We start from the raw sequence: 14053 nt of genomic DNA, 5'->3' as shown, positions 1-14053 counted from the left end.
TCTGACCCACCTATTGGCAGTCTGGGTTTGCTGGATTTCAGGAGTCTTCCACAGGAAATGTCACCATCTCTGTTACTCACTTCCTGTTGGACCTTATCGTAGAAGAAACAAGTTCACCTACTGAGTCAGCTTAGGGCAGAGAAAGGGGAACAAGAGACTCGCTCTTGCTGAAAGAGCTGTGTTTATCACAGCTATGAAATCTCACTGTTAGGTTACAGATACCCAGGCAGAAGGACAGCTGCTGTGAGCATTACAGTGGGGACAATCTCTCATCCTCCTCCAGCTCCCCTTGTACTGGTTTGGGATAAACCTGACTGAGCAGTGCACCAATTCAGATAATCAAATGAGAAGGAAATTAAGCCTCCAATAAGGGGAACCATTTGCTGCTCCATTGTGTTCCATCCCTCCCAGGAATCAGAAAAGGCACCTAGAGGGGTGTTTCTACACTCACCATGTTGTTATTCCTGCCCTTTCACCTGGGTATCACTTCAGCTTGTTGCATCTCCCTCTTCTTTCCTGGAGATCAGGGAGTCTTCCATGCTCCTGTGGGAAGCCCATAGGAGGCAGCTGGGATGCTGAGGGCACACACAGCTGGAGAACCAGAGGGCCCCAGGCTCAGAGTTCTGTTTGGTCCTACTTTGGATTAAAACCCCAGTTTTTGCTGCTCAGGGGCTCAGGTTTCTCCATCAGCAGTACTCAGAAGTCACCTCCCCAGCCTCCCTCCCACTGCTGGAGTTATGTAATTTGCTAGGGAAGTTTTGGTAAAGGCACAAGGGCTGACTCTTGCTGACATATTTTAAGCTCTTACAAAATATACATCACATTGCTGGTAGATGGCGCAGAGGCAAAGTACTTCCAAAAATGCTTCAAAACCATGTGCTCCAAACCTGTGAGTCAGCAGCAGGAGTCAGCAGCAGGTCAGAATCCTGCTGTCACCACATGCCCCATGCTCATCTTGGACCTGTGCTCCCAGCAGTGCTCCGGAGCCAGTTGTGCTTCCTTGGCCCTAAGACACCTGGACAGAAGTGATGCTGGCTGATCCCTAGGGACACGGTGCAGCAAAGCCACTGCCCCAGCAGCCTCCATGGGCAGCAGTGGAACTCACACAGGGACAACACCGTGGGTCGGGAAGGAGCAGGGTTTTCCCAGGCGGTGCCTTGGGCTCTACCTCACCTCCCCACTTAGGGGAGCCGTTGTTCCTGCCGGGAATTGTCTGCAGGAGCCCTTAGCAATGATGAGGCTGAGCTTCGCAGGGCGCCAAGGGCTCAGCCCAGCAGCAGCAGCCCAGCGCCCAGCCTGGGATTCTGCACCCTCAAACTTGACCTGATGAACCACCCAGCTGACAATTCCATGGCTTTTAATGCAAAAACCGGGAGATCTTTGAGTAGCTGTAGGCGAGGAGGGGCTGCCCGAGAGCAGCCTGTGCCCCACTTCCCCATCCCGGGCCCGTGCAGCGCGGCCACTTCCTGCCAGGGTCGAGACAGGGCGGGGAAGGCAGAAGTGCAGCGGGAGCGAGCAGGGAGCTGCGCCACAAGGAAGGACAGGGACAGGGGCGAGAGCCGCGCCGCCGGGATCCCGCAGCCCGCTCCCGCCATGTCCCTGCTGGAGACGATCCGGCTGTGGCAAGCAGGGGTGTGCGCTGCGGACAGGAAGGAGTGGGGCGCTGCCCTGGGTGCCTTCACGGCCGTGCAGAACCCCCCTGCCAAAATCTGCTTTAACATCGGCTGCATCCAGCTCGTCCTGGGGGAGCTGGCGGAGGCGGAGCAGGTAAGGTACAGCCCCCAGGGCCGCTCATCCTCTCCCTGATACGTGGACGTGGTGGGCAAGGAAGGAATTGACAGGATCACGGTCTAAAGGATGGATTTTAAAGCTGCGAGGACGGGGACAGCCCTAGGCTGCCACACCAGCTCTGCAGTGAATCAGGGGTGAGGCACAGCAGCGGTACACGGCTCGCTGCTCACTCTCCCCTCTCCAGGAGGTGACCATGCTGGCATATGGCTCCAGCTCAAAAAAACCCCAGGAGCCTGGTCCAGGCTCTCCCCCACCCAGTGCTGCAGGGAGACACAGCCCACAGAGCCCAGCTTGGGCTGCTCAGCTAAGGCAGGATAGGCACAACTGCTCTATGCCCTCAGTTATTTTGGGTGTCCCCTTTTTACCCCCCCTTTGCCCCACTCCTACCTCTGCAGGCGTTCACCCGGAGCATCGGCTGCGACAAGCACCTGGCTGTGGCTTATTTCCAGCGGGGGACCGTGTTTTACCGGAGACAGAAGTGAGTGGAAGGGTTTCAAGTTTCCTTTTTGCCACTGACAGAGATGCCAGCCTTCACCTGAGGATGGCAGGCCCCAGGCGGGTTGGTGCCCCAGAGCCCAGACTGAAACTTGTCGAGGTCAAACAGGCTCCTGCTCTTCAGCACCACAGTCCTGGGATTAACATGAGCCTCAAAACCTCTCCCCTCCCCTGGGGTGTCTGAAACACTGCAAGGATAGAGGGGAGACCCTGAACTCACCAAGTCTGAGTACAGGCTGAGAGGCAGGCAGGTTCCACCACAAGCTGGTGACTCCTTCATCCTCTGCTCCCCAGCCATGGAAAGGCCCTTGAGGATTTCAAAGAGGCGCTGGCCCAGCTGCGAGGCAACCAGCTCATCGACTACAAGATCCTGGGGCTACGCTACCGCCTCTTTGCCTGCGAGGTGAGACACGCCTGGGCACCTCTTTGAGCCCAAAGGTCTGTTCTCAGCACTCTCCAGCATGAGAAACCTGAAGTGGAGACAGCCAGCCTCTTTTGTACCTTGCACAAACCAAGCAAGCGGGTGCAGTGCCCTTGCCCTGCTGTTCTGTCCTTTCCTGGCAGCTCTGGCTGCTCCAAGAGCTCTTTCCCTTACTCCCATCCCTCCAGCAGATCCTCTACAACATTGCACTGGTGTATGCCACAACAGAGAACTGGGAGAAGGCTGAGGAGCACCTGACCCTGGCCATGAGCATGAAGAGCGAGCCCCAGCACAACAAGATAGACAGGGCAATGGAAGCCATCCTGGTATGGAGGAGCAGGTCTCACAGCCCCACAGGGAGAGGGAGGGAAATCCCACCGACAGCACATCCACCTTTTGGCAGGATTAAAATGCTGTAGCCATGGATATTGGAGAGGGACACAAGTCTGTGGGAAGAGCTTTGGGTCACTGGGGAGGCAGGGATGGGAAGGTGGGATTCCATGGAGCATACCCAGGGTGGGATTGGGCTGTCGTGGTGGTGGTCTGGAGCAGCCCCCAAGCCCAGAGCAGAAGGGACATTCATCAGTCCCTGCTCTCACCTCCAAAGTCTCCATGACTTGTCTGTGCTGTAGAAGCAGAAGCTCTGTGAGCTGGTGGCCATTCCTGCAGGGAAGCTGTTCAGGCCAAATGAGAAGCAAGTGGCTCAGCTGGAGAAGAAGGACTACCTGGGAAAGGCAATGGTAAGAAAGATCTATACTATTGATTCAGGCCAAGCCTGTGGGCTGGGAAGAGCTGTTGACTGCCTTCTCATCATCCCTCTGAGCTGCTGTCTGCTGCCTGGTAGGCAGCCAGAGCCAGGGAGCTGGGCTCTGCCTCAGGGATCCTCCAGACATGGAGAGAGGGATGGCACACAGGGAGACTGAAAGAATACAAGAGCTGAAAGCACGTTCCTGCTGGGCATGGCCTATTTCTAGTTTGTCTCTTTAGTGAGACATGAGGGATAGTCAGCAATGAGCTGAAAGATCCCACTGGAGCTTCAACTCAAGCCAAGGCATTTTCAGGGGTGGGGGAACGGAGCTGTTTAACATTTGACACCCACAACCAACCTCCAGTCCTTCCACCACTCTGTTTGAAAATGGCTTTTCAGCTCAGACAAGCAAGCACACTTTCCTCCTGTGAGAGTGCAAAATCCAGTCACTGGGATACCACCTCTGGGTTCAGGCCCTGGGAGGCAGCACTCATCCAGAAAAGGAACCAGGAACTTGGGACAGCCAAGAGCCAGGCAGCTCCTTGAGTGCCAGAAACATGCACAAAAATATGTACCAACTTTCTAAATTACATTTAAGGTCACCTGTAGGAGGTATGGGCTTGAGCCGGACACTTTGGCTCTCTTCAACATTTGTGATTAAAACAGAATGGGAAACTTTTAGGTTTTAATGCCTCAAACCACAGAAACAGCAAGGCTAAGAGCAGAAAACTTACCACAGCTGAGAGGGAAGCTTTGGAACCAGAGGCACAGCCTTTAGCTCAAGATGCTTAGCCTAAAATCATAGCCTCTCCTGAGCTTAAAGCATCCTGAGCAGCTTGGCCTGGCTAAAGGAGGAGGATCTGAGAGCTGAGCGGGGTCTGTGGGCACCAAGTCACAATTTGTCTGTGGCTCTAGGTGGTGGCCTCTGTGGTGGACAAGGATGACTTCTCAGGATTCGCTCCCCTACAGCCACAGGTGAGACTGTCAGTGAACAGCAGGCTCAGGGCAGGGTGCCATGGGGTGGCTGTCACCCACAGTGGGGAGCAAGCAGCACCCTTACCACCCTGAACTCTGCCGTGGGGAGGAGGCAGGCACTGCTTGCACAGATCAACTGCCCCCTACACCTCGGGGAAGCTCATCCCAAACCCACCCACAGCTGTGGCTGAGGTTAAGCTGGTTCCCTGCACAGGGCAGGGATCTGCAGTCTGCACATCTCTGACCCTCCCCAAAGGATTCACTGGGGATCCTCTGCCTAAGCCCAAGAGGGGAAACAAACAATGGCAGTTTTGATCTCGATTTGCACCCTCCTGCTCATCCCACAATTCCTTTGCATATCCCATGCCATTTCCAGATTATGTAATGGTATCTTCTCATTCCTAAACATGTTAAAGAGTTTTTCCAGGAGGTTTTTGGGTGGATATGGGGACACACAGCACAGCACCACTGCACAAGATAAATGGCAACCTTCTCAATGCAGGCAGCGTTGACAATTTCAATCCTCTGTGAACTGAAACGAAAATCAGGAGTGAAAAGAGGATTGTGCCTCTGAAAACCAACTGTATGTTGAAGAATGTGGAAACTGTTCCTTAGAAGGAACAAAGCCAGTGATATTCCTCATGGCACTTAAGGCACCTGCATGTGGAGGAAGGAACAGTGCTGGGGGAGGGCATGGTAAAAGGCTGCAGGACATTGCTGCAAAGCAAACAACATCCTCTGGGTTACTGGTATTTTCCTTTTTGTCTTCCTGTTGGCAGGCCTCTGGTCCTCCACCCAGGCCCAAGACCCCAGAAATCCTCAGGTAAGCTGGATGAAAGATGGATAACCCATGCAGCCAGGCACAACCCCATCCTGCACTCACACAGCTGAGCATCCAGCTGGCACCCAGAACTCAGGGGGATGTGGAAACATGGTCTGGATTCTCCCCAAGATGTGAAACAGCATCACCAGCATTCCTGACCTGTCCACTGCTCCCTCACCCAGGGCCCTCAGCGGGCAGCCACACCGTGTCATGTACGAGTTCATTCCCGAGACCGCTGAGGAGCTGCAGGTCCTGCCAGGAAACATTGTCTTTGTCCTGAAGAAAGAGAAGGACAACTGGGCTACAGTGATGTTCAATGGCAAGGTACACCAGGAGTGTGCTGGACAGGAGGGGCAGAGAGCAGATTATGGTTGAGATTCTGCAGAGGCAGAGGCCTGCCAATAGTAATTAAGCAAATTTCTGACTGAGGTGTCTTATGTTCACCCTGGCTTAGGCCACAGGGTTCAGTGAAATCCACCCAACCTGCAGAAACTAAACTTCGAGCCTAGGAACCCTCCTGGTTGCAGGGGAGGGTGAGGACACATCCAGTTGTGTCCTGTAGCAGTGGGTTGCCTTCTTGCCAAGCAATCACTGCTCATCTCTCCTTCCCCTGCAGAAAGGGATTGTCCCCTGCAACTTCCTCGAGCCCGTGGAGCTCCAGAATAAGCTGCATATCCAGGTGAGGCGGCCCAGGAGGAAATGGTGTCCTGGGGAGGGCAGATCTCAAAATATTCACCCAACACCTGCCTCCCAGTAGGACCCATATATGTGACTCCCTCCCGCTCATGATGCTTGGGTTGGTTCTTCTGGCTTATGGTCCCCTTATGGTGAGCTCAGAGCTCTGCTGAATCTGTGTTGGTGGCACCCTAGCAGTGGTTGGCAGTGCTGGGGAGATAATGGATATAGCCAAGTCACCCCTCCCCTGTTCAAGACCCCAGACTTTGGGAAAAGCAGGTTGGAGGGGAGGGTGGGATTGACAGCACTATTTTCCTCCCGTGCCAAAGGAAGACACCCCTGTGGAAGTGGAGATCTCCGAGCCACCCACCTCCACCGTGCCGGAGAAGCCGCGGCGGCTGGCGCCAGGTCAGTGTGGGGAACACAGGGTGACATCAGCCCCAGCAGGCTGAGGTGCCACGTCCTCCCCTCTGAGAGCAGGGCTAGGCCTCATCTCCGTCGCATTCCTGCTGGCTCCAGGCCTGGTTGGTGTTGCTGGAGATCGTGATGGGCTGCAGGAGGTCTGGCTGTGTGTTTGGACAATGTTTATCCCATCCCACCCTCCTGAGCCACCTTTTTCTCCTCCCCAGACTACGTTCCTGCTACCGTGGTGCAGCCCAGAGACACGGCAAAGGTGAGGTCCTGCGAGCAGACCCGAGGTCCTGCTGCTGATACAAACCTGCATTTGCCAGACTTAGGGCTGCTTTTTGGGAGTTCTCCTCCAGGCCCCAGGCGAGGGGACCACTGAATGACTCATCTTAGTCAACCTGAGGCACATGAGAAGGGAGAAATAGGAGAGAGCTTGACTGGAATGCACATGCTCCTGGGTAGGGTCAGTACATCAGGTCACACTGGGAAACTGGGAAGAGATGGGAAAATACAGCAATTCCAACTAAGGAAAAAAAAAAAGAGGGGCTTGGAGGGTGGACACAGCTCTGATTTGATCACCCCAAAGCCACTATTTGGTGCCATGTCCTTAATCAATTACTGAGCTCTCTCCTGGGGCGAGCCTGGCTCTGCCAACCAGCCGATGTCCAGCACAGCTTGGGAGGCACAATCTAATTCAGGCAACCACAGCTTCCACAGCCCTGTGCTTGCCGAGCCACACAAGGTGACATCCCATTTCCTGCCTGCAGGAGGCTGAACCAACTGTCCTCAAGGTGCATTACAAATTCACAGTGGCCCTGAGAGTGGATCGAGGCCTCTCCCACAGGGAGCTCCTGGAGCTGGTCTGCAGGAAGCTGGAGCTGCAGCCCGAGCACACGGAGCTGAGGTGAGGCACTGCCAGCCCCAGTGAGCCTGGGCTGTGTGCCAGCACTCCTCACCTGCACCCCCTGCACGCCAGGTACAAGCCTGTGGAGGGCCAGGAGCTGGTGATTCTGAGTGCAGAGAATGTGGAGGCAGCCTGGAGCCAGAGCAAGGACAACTGCCTGACAGTCTGGTGCAATGGCACAGAGGTCAGTGACAGCTACAGGGGGCAGGCCTTCCCTCCTGCCTTTCTTTTCCTTGCCACGAGAACAGGTTTGTGGCTTTCAACAGAAGCCAGCAACCTCATGAAAGGCAGAGGAGCAAAGAATGAGTGGAGGGAAGCAGAGCTCATCTCTCTTGCCCTGCTACAGAGAGGCTGTGTCCTCACCAGCTTGTCTCCTGCCTAGGGAGAGGGGTTTGTACCAGACAGCAAACCAGAGGAGTCACTGCAGGAGACAGCACCTGGGGAGACGGGACCAAACCATGTTGTAGCTCAGTACAGTTATGAAGCCACCCAGCCTGAAGACCTGGAGTTTCAGGCAGGAGACATGATCCTTGTTTTATCCAAAGGTAATTGTGCTCCACCTGGGACAGGAGAGGGGAGGGACCCCCAGCTCTGGTGAGAGGGAAGGTGGTGTGGCAGCAGCAGAGCCCCTCCATCTCTGCCTTGGGATTCCCATCCACACATCCCTGTTACACTTCTTCCAGCATATTTTCATCATTCCTGTTTCCACCACAGCCCCCCCCAACATCTATGACAGGAGTTACACTTGGGCTGTATTTAAGCCAACTCACAGTGGATTCTTTCAAGGAGATGCCTCATTTTAGCTGCCATCCCCACAATGGGAACAGGCTTTCACTCCCATTCCTTCCACCTGGAACCTTTTTTAATCTACTTTTCTTGTTAAGAGTACAATCTTTCATTAGTTGCTCAATATTAGTCCTTAGTGTTTCTATGGGAATTGAGGCTTAAATACAGACAATCTCAGGAAGATCAATGAAGAATTGCATACACAGGGCACATTCCCCATCTCATTTGAGCCTCCGAATAAAATCAAGACATCAGGAATAAGTTTTAAAGGCAAAACCCCCTTATATTTAGCTGTCTGTAGTTGTGTCACTAATTTGTGGTGGCTGGCAGGCTTTGGCAGCAGTACACAACCAGTCCCCCACCTAACCTTTGACAGGTTAGATTTTCACCATGCAATACTGATGACCCCCTCCACCCCAAAATCCTACCTTCCCCTTCATTGCTGAGCTAAATATTTCCCAGTACAAAGCTGGTTCTTGCCTCATTTGGTTCCCCCACAGCAAAACTGCCAGAGCTCCTAGGCTTTACTTAACCCAGGGTCATGTGAACATGAGAAATAGCTGACAAAACACTTCAGATGTATCCTGAAAAAGACAGAACAAGCATCAGATCATTTCCTCACTCTCCACGCTCACTTTGTTTCCACTCAAGGCAGTTTCCAAGCCCCCTAGTCTCTATTTTGATCCAATTTCCCACCCCATGTGATATTCCCTCTTACCTGACCACTTTACTCTCTTCCTCATTCCTCCCTTTCCTCCACATTCCACTCCCTGCTGGGTCTAGCACAGCTCCAAGTTTTATCAGCAGAAACACCATAAAACATGATCTTAGCCTGTCTGCAGCACATTATGCTCCTGCACATTCCCAGGGTCGTAAGAAGTGTGCCAATTTCCTTTTCAGTGAATGAAGACTGGTTTGAAGGCCAGTGCAAGGGGAGGACTGGCATCTTCCCATCTGCATTCGTTCAACAGCACAACACTGAACACCCAGAGAAGTGATCTCAGCCTGAAGTTGTGGAGAGAAATTAAGAATTCAACTGTTGCCATTATGCAGTCTGCATATTAATCCCTGCATCTGAAAATGAACTTTAAATGTTACTGCTACTCGTATTAAAAGCTTTCTATTTTCTCTTACCTTTTGCATTGCTGTCTTAAAAAGGAACTTGTTAAGAAGTTGTTAATTCCTGTGAGGGATACATTCATCCCTAAATCCTATGCTTGCCAAGAGACTGGCCATGTTCCCCCATCCTTAAAAGAGCTTTTATACAGACATGCCAGAAGCTGGGAACACCCACAAGAGGGTGGTGCAACCTGCACTGACAGCCCTGCCAGGAGATCCCCAAGGGGAAGCAAGTTCAGGAGCACAGACCAGGAAAGCACTTGCTTCCTTAAACATTAGTGCCAACCCCAAGAACTCAGAAGACACCACATAGCCTCACCCTGCTCCATCTCACAATTCAAAGTTACAGGGACTTTAAAACTCTCACCAATAAAAGCAGACACATCATCTTCAGCATTGGGACCCACGCATCAGAGTTTTTCCTGATCAGTCGGAAGATACAGTAACTTTGAAAGACAGAGCCTGGAATCCCAGAGCTTTACTCCAAAGGTGCTGAGGGGGCAGGGGCTTCCACACTCTGGATTCTATCACACAAGTTCAGAAAACCTCACTGCCCCATTCGCCTATGTATCACATTTCTTTTTAAAGGAACTTATTCTGGAGGCAATAAACACCTGTAATTTCAAAACCAGAACACCTCTGGAGTTTCCTGTTGCATACCTGGAAGCATGGAGACAGTGAACACCCTGGTCTGCAGGCAAGTCATTGGCAGAAGGATCTGTGTCCTCCATCTGCACGCACTGTACCAGGATGAGTCTGAAACTAGGGAGGAGCTTTGCAAGCTGCTCCATCCTACATATTTAGTTCAGTATGTAAAACACGCTACACAGGCAGCACAAAACCACAACCAAATTATCTGTACCAAGCCCAAGCCAGAATCACCATGATTCATTTAGGTCTGTTTCAAATTTAAAAAAAAAAAAAAAAAAAAATCAACTTCAAACATTCTTCTGGCTTCTGCAGAAACGTAATGCATTTTTAAAGGCCTGACGCCAAGTCACACAGGAAATAAACGCTACACACAGACCTGGATGGAGAGAACATGGTTTAATTAAAGGCAAAGCTGATTTCGGCAGCTGCAGTTCTTGCACAGACAGACAGAAAACACAAAAAAAGCTTACAACACAAACCAGTTTCTGTTGGGGGCCCCTTGCCCTGCTCCTCCAGGTGCTGGAGGGCAGGCGGGGTCGGACGCAGCCCCGAGGCCGGGTGCTCATGCACAAGTGGCAGGGTGCAGCGGGCCCTGGCCGGGAGTGAGATGGTGCTCCTGGTTAGCTCGTCTGGGGTGCAAGAGTCAGTGACGGCGCGGACACGGCAACGCCGCAGCTGCCTGGGCACACAGCTTGGACACACAGCTGGAGGGGAGGGCTGGAGGGGACACACAGGGTGGGCCGGGTTACCACCAGGTGGGAACTTCACTTTTTGGACTTGTTAAAGGAAATACAGCTTTGAAATGCAACACGGAACAGTGATGTTGCTCAGGTGGAGCTCGTAGGGAGCTTCTCGCACCCCCGAGGGTATTGGGTCTCCTCCGCCTTCCCTTTTTGTGTTCTCTGGGGCTGCCCAGACTCCAGCGTCACTTCGGCTCCTGCATGTGCTTTGTTCTGCAGCTGAATTCTAGCCCAGAGATCCTGAATCATCACACAAACCCCTACTGCTAAAAACAGCAAATGGACATTGAGTCTGTTTCTGTAACTTCCCTGGGAAATCTAACAAAAACGCTGTCCTTTTCTTTAACAAAACTTCCAGTCTTCCTTCCCCCTAATAAATAGCAAATAAAACGTTTTTTTCCTTTTCCCTTCTGCACCTTTTCATCTACGAACAGCACTGTGCTGTTTCCGTGTGTCCATGGGTGCCTTGGATTTGTTTCTGGCACTGAAAGCCTGGGGCTGCAGCTGGGACAGGTTTCTGCAGAGCTGACCTGTGCCTCTCCGGGCGCGCGGATGCCCCACGCTGTCTGGGCTGGCTGTCGGATTCACCCAGCCCTGCTGGACCCCTGATTATTTTCTGCCATGGTAATGAAACTACGAGCGTTCAGCGAAGATGGGAGGATGGAAAGAGAAAAAACAAAACCAAACCGAAACAAAACAAAAAAAAAACCCCACTGAAAGCTTTCTACCTACCTATTAAAATGAGTCAGGCTGTGAATGCACAGACTAGCCTGTCCTTTGTGGGGCTAGCCACTATGCTACAGTAAAATGTACAGGAATCACACATTAATTTAAAACCCCATAGCAGTTAACTTGCTTATCAGCAAAGTGCTGTGAGGCCCCATGTCACCCCTCATAGCTCAAACACCTACTGAGAGAAGGACATTTCATGCTGGAGTCTCTAACCCACCCAAAGCCTTCGGGTGAAGCAGTGCCAAGTGCCAGACTCTCTTTCATGAAACTCCTTTGCTAGTCCGGGATACAGAGCCCCACCTCATCACCACCCACTGTGACTGGAGCAGCAACTGGGGCTTTCATTGCTACACACTGACTATGAAGCACGTCTGTGTACAGAATTCAGTGTGATCTTACTACTGAGATAGTAATAAAGATGTTTAGGAGTAATTTCAACTACATTCTCAGTCAGCGAAGCAATCATTAATGGATTCCTATTGTATCTCCCCAAAGAGAAGAAAAGGATTGAGAAGTTCTCACTGGCTTCTCCCATCTGCCCTTTGCTCTCAGCTTTTACTTCCCATGTGGCTGGGGACATGCACAATGGAGAAGGTGAGAGGCGGTGATATTGGGTTACTGAGTGAGCCAAACAGCAGTTCCTCTCTCCTCCGAAGGGCCCGGGGGATGGGAGAGTTCCTGATGTTGTTTGCTTGCACTGCAGACGTTTTGTGCACACTCAGTGGGTTGGTGGAGCACTTACGCCCTCCTGACAGCAAGGAACAGAAGAGAGGGCTGCCACCTGCACAGGACTGTGTGTGCCAGTCCCACAGACCCAACATGCCATGGTTTATGGAGCCGTCGTTGCAAGGGTTGCCTCCTCAGTCTCAGTGTGGTGGATTCATGGCACCTTGTCCGCGCTGCTGCTTCTGCTTCTGCTGCATCAACAGCTGCTCCAGGGCCGAGGGGCCGGGGTGCATCATGGAACTGGACCAGATGGACTAAAAATAAACAGCCAACACAATGTTGTGTGTGCTCCCCCTATATCACTCATACCTGGCATATCACGAAAGTTAACCAGGTTCAAAGAAGACCTTCTAAAAAGAGGCTCCCTGGAAGAACTTTATCCTCCTCCAGAACCCTCATTACCATAAAAATTCATCCCATATTAACTATTACTAATTTTAGACTAGTCAAAGCTAATGTTAGAATTTTTTCCCGTTCTGCCAGCCTGGGTTTGTTCCACAAAATCTCAAAACCAGCAAGAACTGTAAATTTGTGACATCTTCCTGCATTGGTGACACCTCCCACACTGCCTTGTGTAAGTGAATCTGCAGGAAAAACTCTGGGCTTCCAATTCTGGGCTTCTGGCACTGAACTCTGACACTTCCAACAGGCTAACGCCCATCACTTGATCGTCCAGCCTGCAGACCCACCCCTGAGCACAGCCCCAGCCAAACCCACCTTCAGGCTCTCCATAAGCACAGCTGAGGAGTCCTCCATGGCAGGAGGGCCTTGGACTGCCCAGGTACCACTAGGAGCACTGGACTGGTGCCAGCTGCTCTCCGAAGAGGATGATGATGTTGTTGGGAGATAGTCCAGACCAAACCCTCCCATTGCTAAAATGGCAGAAAGACAAGTTCAAAGTGAGATGGCAAAACCAGTGCAAAACAAGCATCATCAGATGATGGTGTCTAGCTCCATGCCAACCTGGAACCCAGCACTTGCCTGGCTTATCTGTTTTCCAGCGGTCTGCAACTCTCCGGTCTCTGTTGTCTGGAGTCCCAATGGGTCCAAAGTTGGAGAAAGGAACAGAATTGTGGTTATGGGTTGGAGGGGAGCTTGGCAAGCTGCTGGGGTTGGAGGAGTGAGGAGACTGGCTGGCTGGTGTTGAATGATCTAGGGATTACAATGGAAGAAGAAAAAAGGTCAGCAGAGACAGCAGGAGCCTCCCAGTTTTGAATTTCTTAGTGCTGCTGCAAATTCTGCCATCACCCAGTTTGCTACAATGCTGAAGGTCAGTTTTATTCCCTCCATTACATGAGTGTAATGCAAATTCCTAAATTCTGAGTGAAAAATTTACAAGAACAGAATGACTGTTTAATGCTTACAAGAAAAACAAAACCCAGGACACCTCATGAGGGCTGGCTAGGCAAAGCCAGTTTCCCCCATGTCTCTTGAAGAACTTGTCTCAAACTAAAAGAATAACTGTCTCCAAGCTTGACAAACAACAGAAAAATCAGATTATACCTGGAGTAGTTTGCAAGTTTACAACTTCAACTCCCAGGTCTGAGAATGTTTTACACTTATGTGCGTCTTAAAACAATTCAGACCAGAACCCAACAGTGAGCAAAAGAGGAGAGAGAGCATGAAGCAGCCTGTCCACAGGCAGAACAGAACAAATGAAGAGGTGAAGGGAGAGGGAGCTGAAGCCATGTGAGCCAAAAATCCTGTTAGAATAAAAGCACTTTGCAACTCCCTTCGTTTCACCCACAACAGCTTTTCCTGGTTGGTTGCACAAGTCCCACCAAACATCTCATCCAGTGCAGATGTTATTTAAAATCCACTCTTTTCTTAGATTCAGCTAACTCCTCTCTCACACTCTTCTGGATTTTTAGTGAGAATAAAATTATGACAAATTAGGTATGGTTTATGCCTTTAAGATAATTACTAACAAAGAAGCTGGTTTGCTTAATGGGCTACTTAACAGTAAAAAAAACAAACACAACAAAACCCACTACTGTTATATTTTCCACTCTTCCCTCAGACAGTTTCTTTTACAAATATCTGCATTATGAAATCCAGT

General features: G+C 51.4%; 2 protein-coding genes across 6 annotated transcripts in view; one reads left to right on the top strand and one right to left on the bottom strand.

The window, feature by feature from the left end:
- The first annotated feature begins 1472 nt into the window (after nt 1-1472).
- Nucleotides 1473-9159, top strand: NCF2 (neutrophil cytosolic factor 2). 2 transcript variants are annotated; one of them, XM_039726326.1, is made up of 15 exons: nt 1473-1767; nt 2187-2269; nt 2581-2689; nt 2899-3033; nt 3340-3447; nt 4371-4430; nt 5210-5253; nt 5436-5577; nt 5870-5932; nt 6258-6336; nt 6558-6601; nt 7104-7240; nt 7313-7424; nt 7623-7785; nt 8927-9159. In XM_039726326.1, exons 1-15 carry the CDS (start codon nt 1594-1596, stop codon nt 9022-9024), a joined length of 1551 nt encoding a protein of 516 aa, XP_039582260.1. In that variant the 5' UTR covers nt 1473-1593; the 3' UTR covers nt 9025-9159. The 2 variants fall into 2 exon arrangements, with proteins under 2 accessions (XP_039582260.1, XP_039582258.1); XM_039726324.1 differs by having other exon boundaries at nt 2896-3033.
- Nucleotides 9160-10173: 1014 nt separating this feature from the next.
- Nucleotides 10174-14053, bottom strand: part of SMG7 (SMG7 nonsense mediated mRNA decay factor) — a 30157-nt gene continuing 26277 nt past the window's right edge. For all 4 annotated transcript variants that reach the window (XM_039726254.1, XM_039726257.1, XM_039726256.1 and 1 more), the window contains 3 exons: nt 12976-13146; nt 12712-12866; nt 10174-12248 (listed from right to left, as the gene is read on the bottom strand). In XM_039726254.1, coding sequence (XP_039582188.1) covers nt 12135-12248; nt 12712-12866; nt 12976-13146 — 440 coding nt within the window. In that variant the 3' untranslated portion in view covers nt 10174-12134. The remainder of the gene's footprint in view (nt 12249-12711; nt 12867-12975; nt 13147-14053) is intronic.

The sequence above is a fragment of the Passer montanus genome, unplaced genomic scaffold (genome assembly GCF_014805655.1).
Source record: "Passer montanus isolate IOZ18808 unplaced genomic scaffold, ASM1480565v1 scaffold58, whole genome shotgun sequence".
Taxonomy (NCBI): domain Eukaryota; kingdom Metazoa; phylum Chordata; class Aves; order Passeriformes; family Passeridae; genus Passer; species Passer montanus.
The sequence above is the reverse complement of the archived record's forward strand: the minus strand, read 5'-3'. Positions and strand labels throughout refer to the sequence as shown.

Excerpts from the sequence above, each read along its gene's own strand:
- NCF2 (XM_039726324.1), top strand. The coding sequence starts at position 1,594 with ATGTCCCTGCTGGAGACGATCCGGCTGTGGCAAGCAGGGGTGTGCGCT. Across the intron at positions 1,768-2,186 it reads AGCTGGCGGAGGCGGAGCAG|GCGTTCACCCGGAGCATCGG; the intron begins GTAAGGTACAGC and ends CTACCTCTGCAG. Across the intron at positions 3,034-3,339 it reads GGGCAATGGAAGCCATCCTG|AAGCAGAAGCTCTGTGAGCT; the intron begins GTATGGAGGAGC and ends TCTGTGCTGTAG.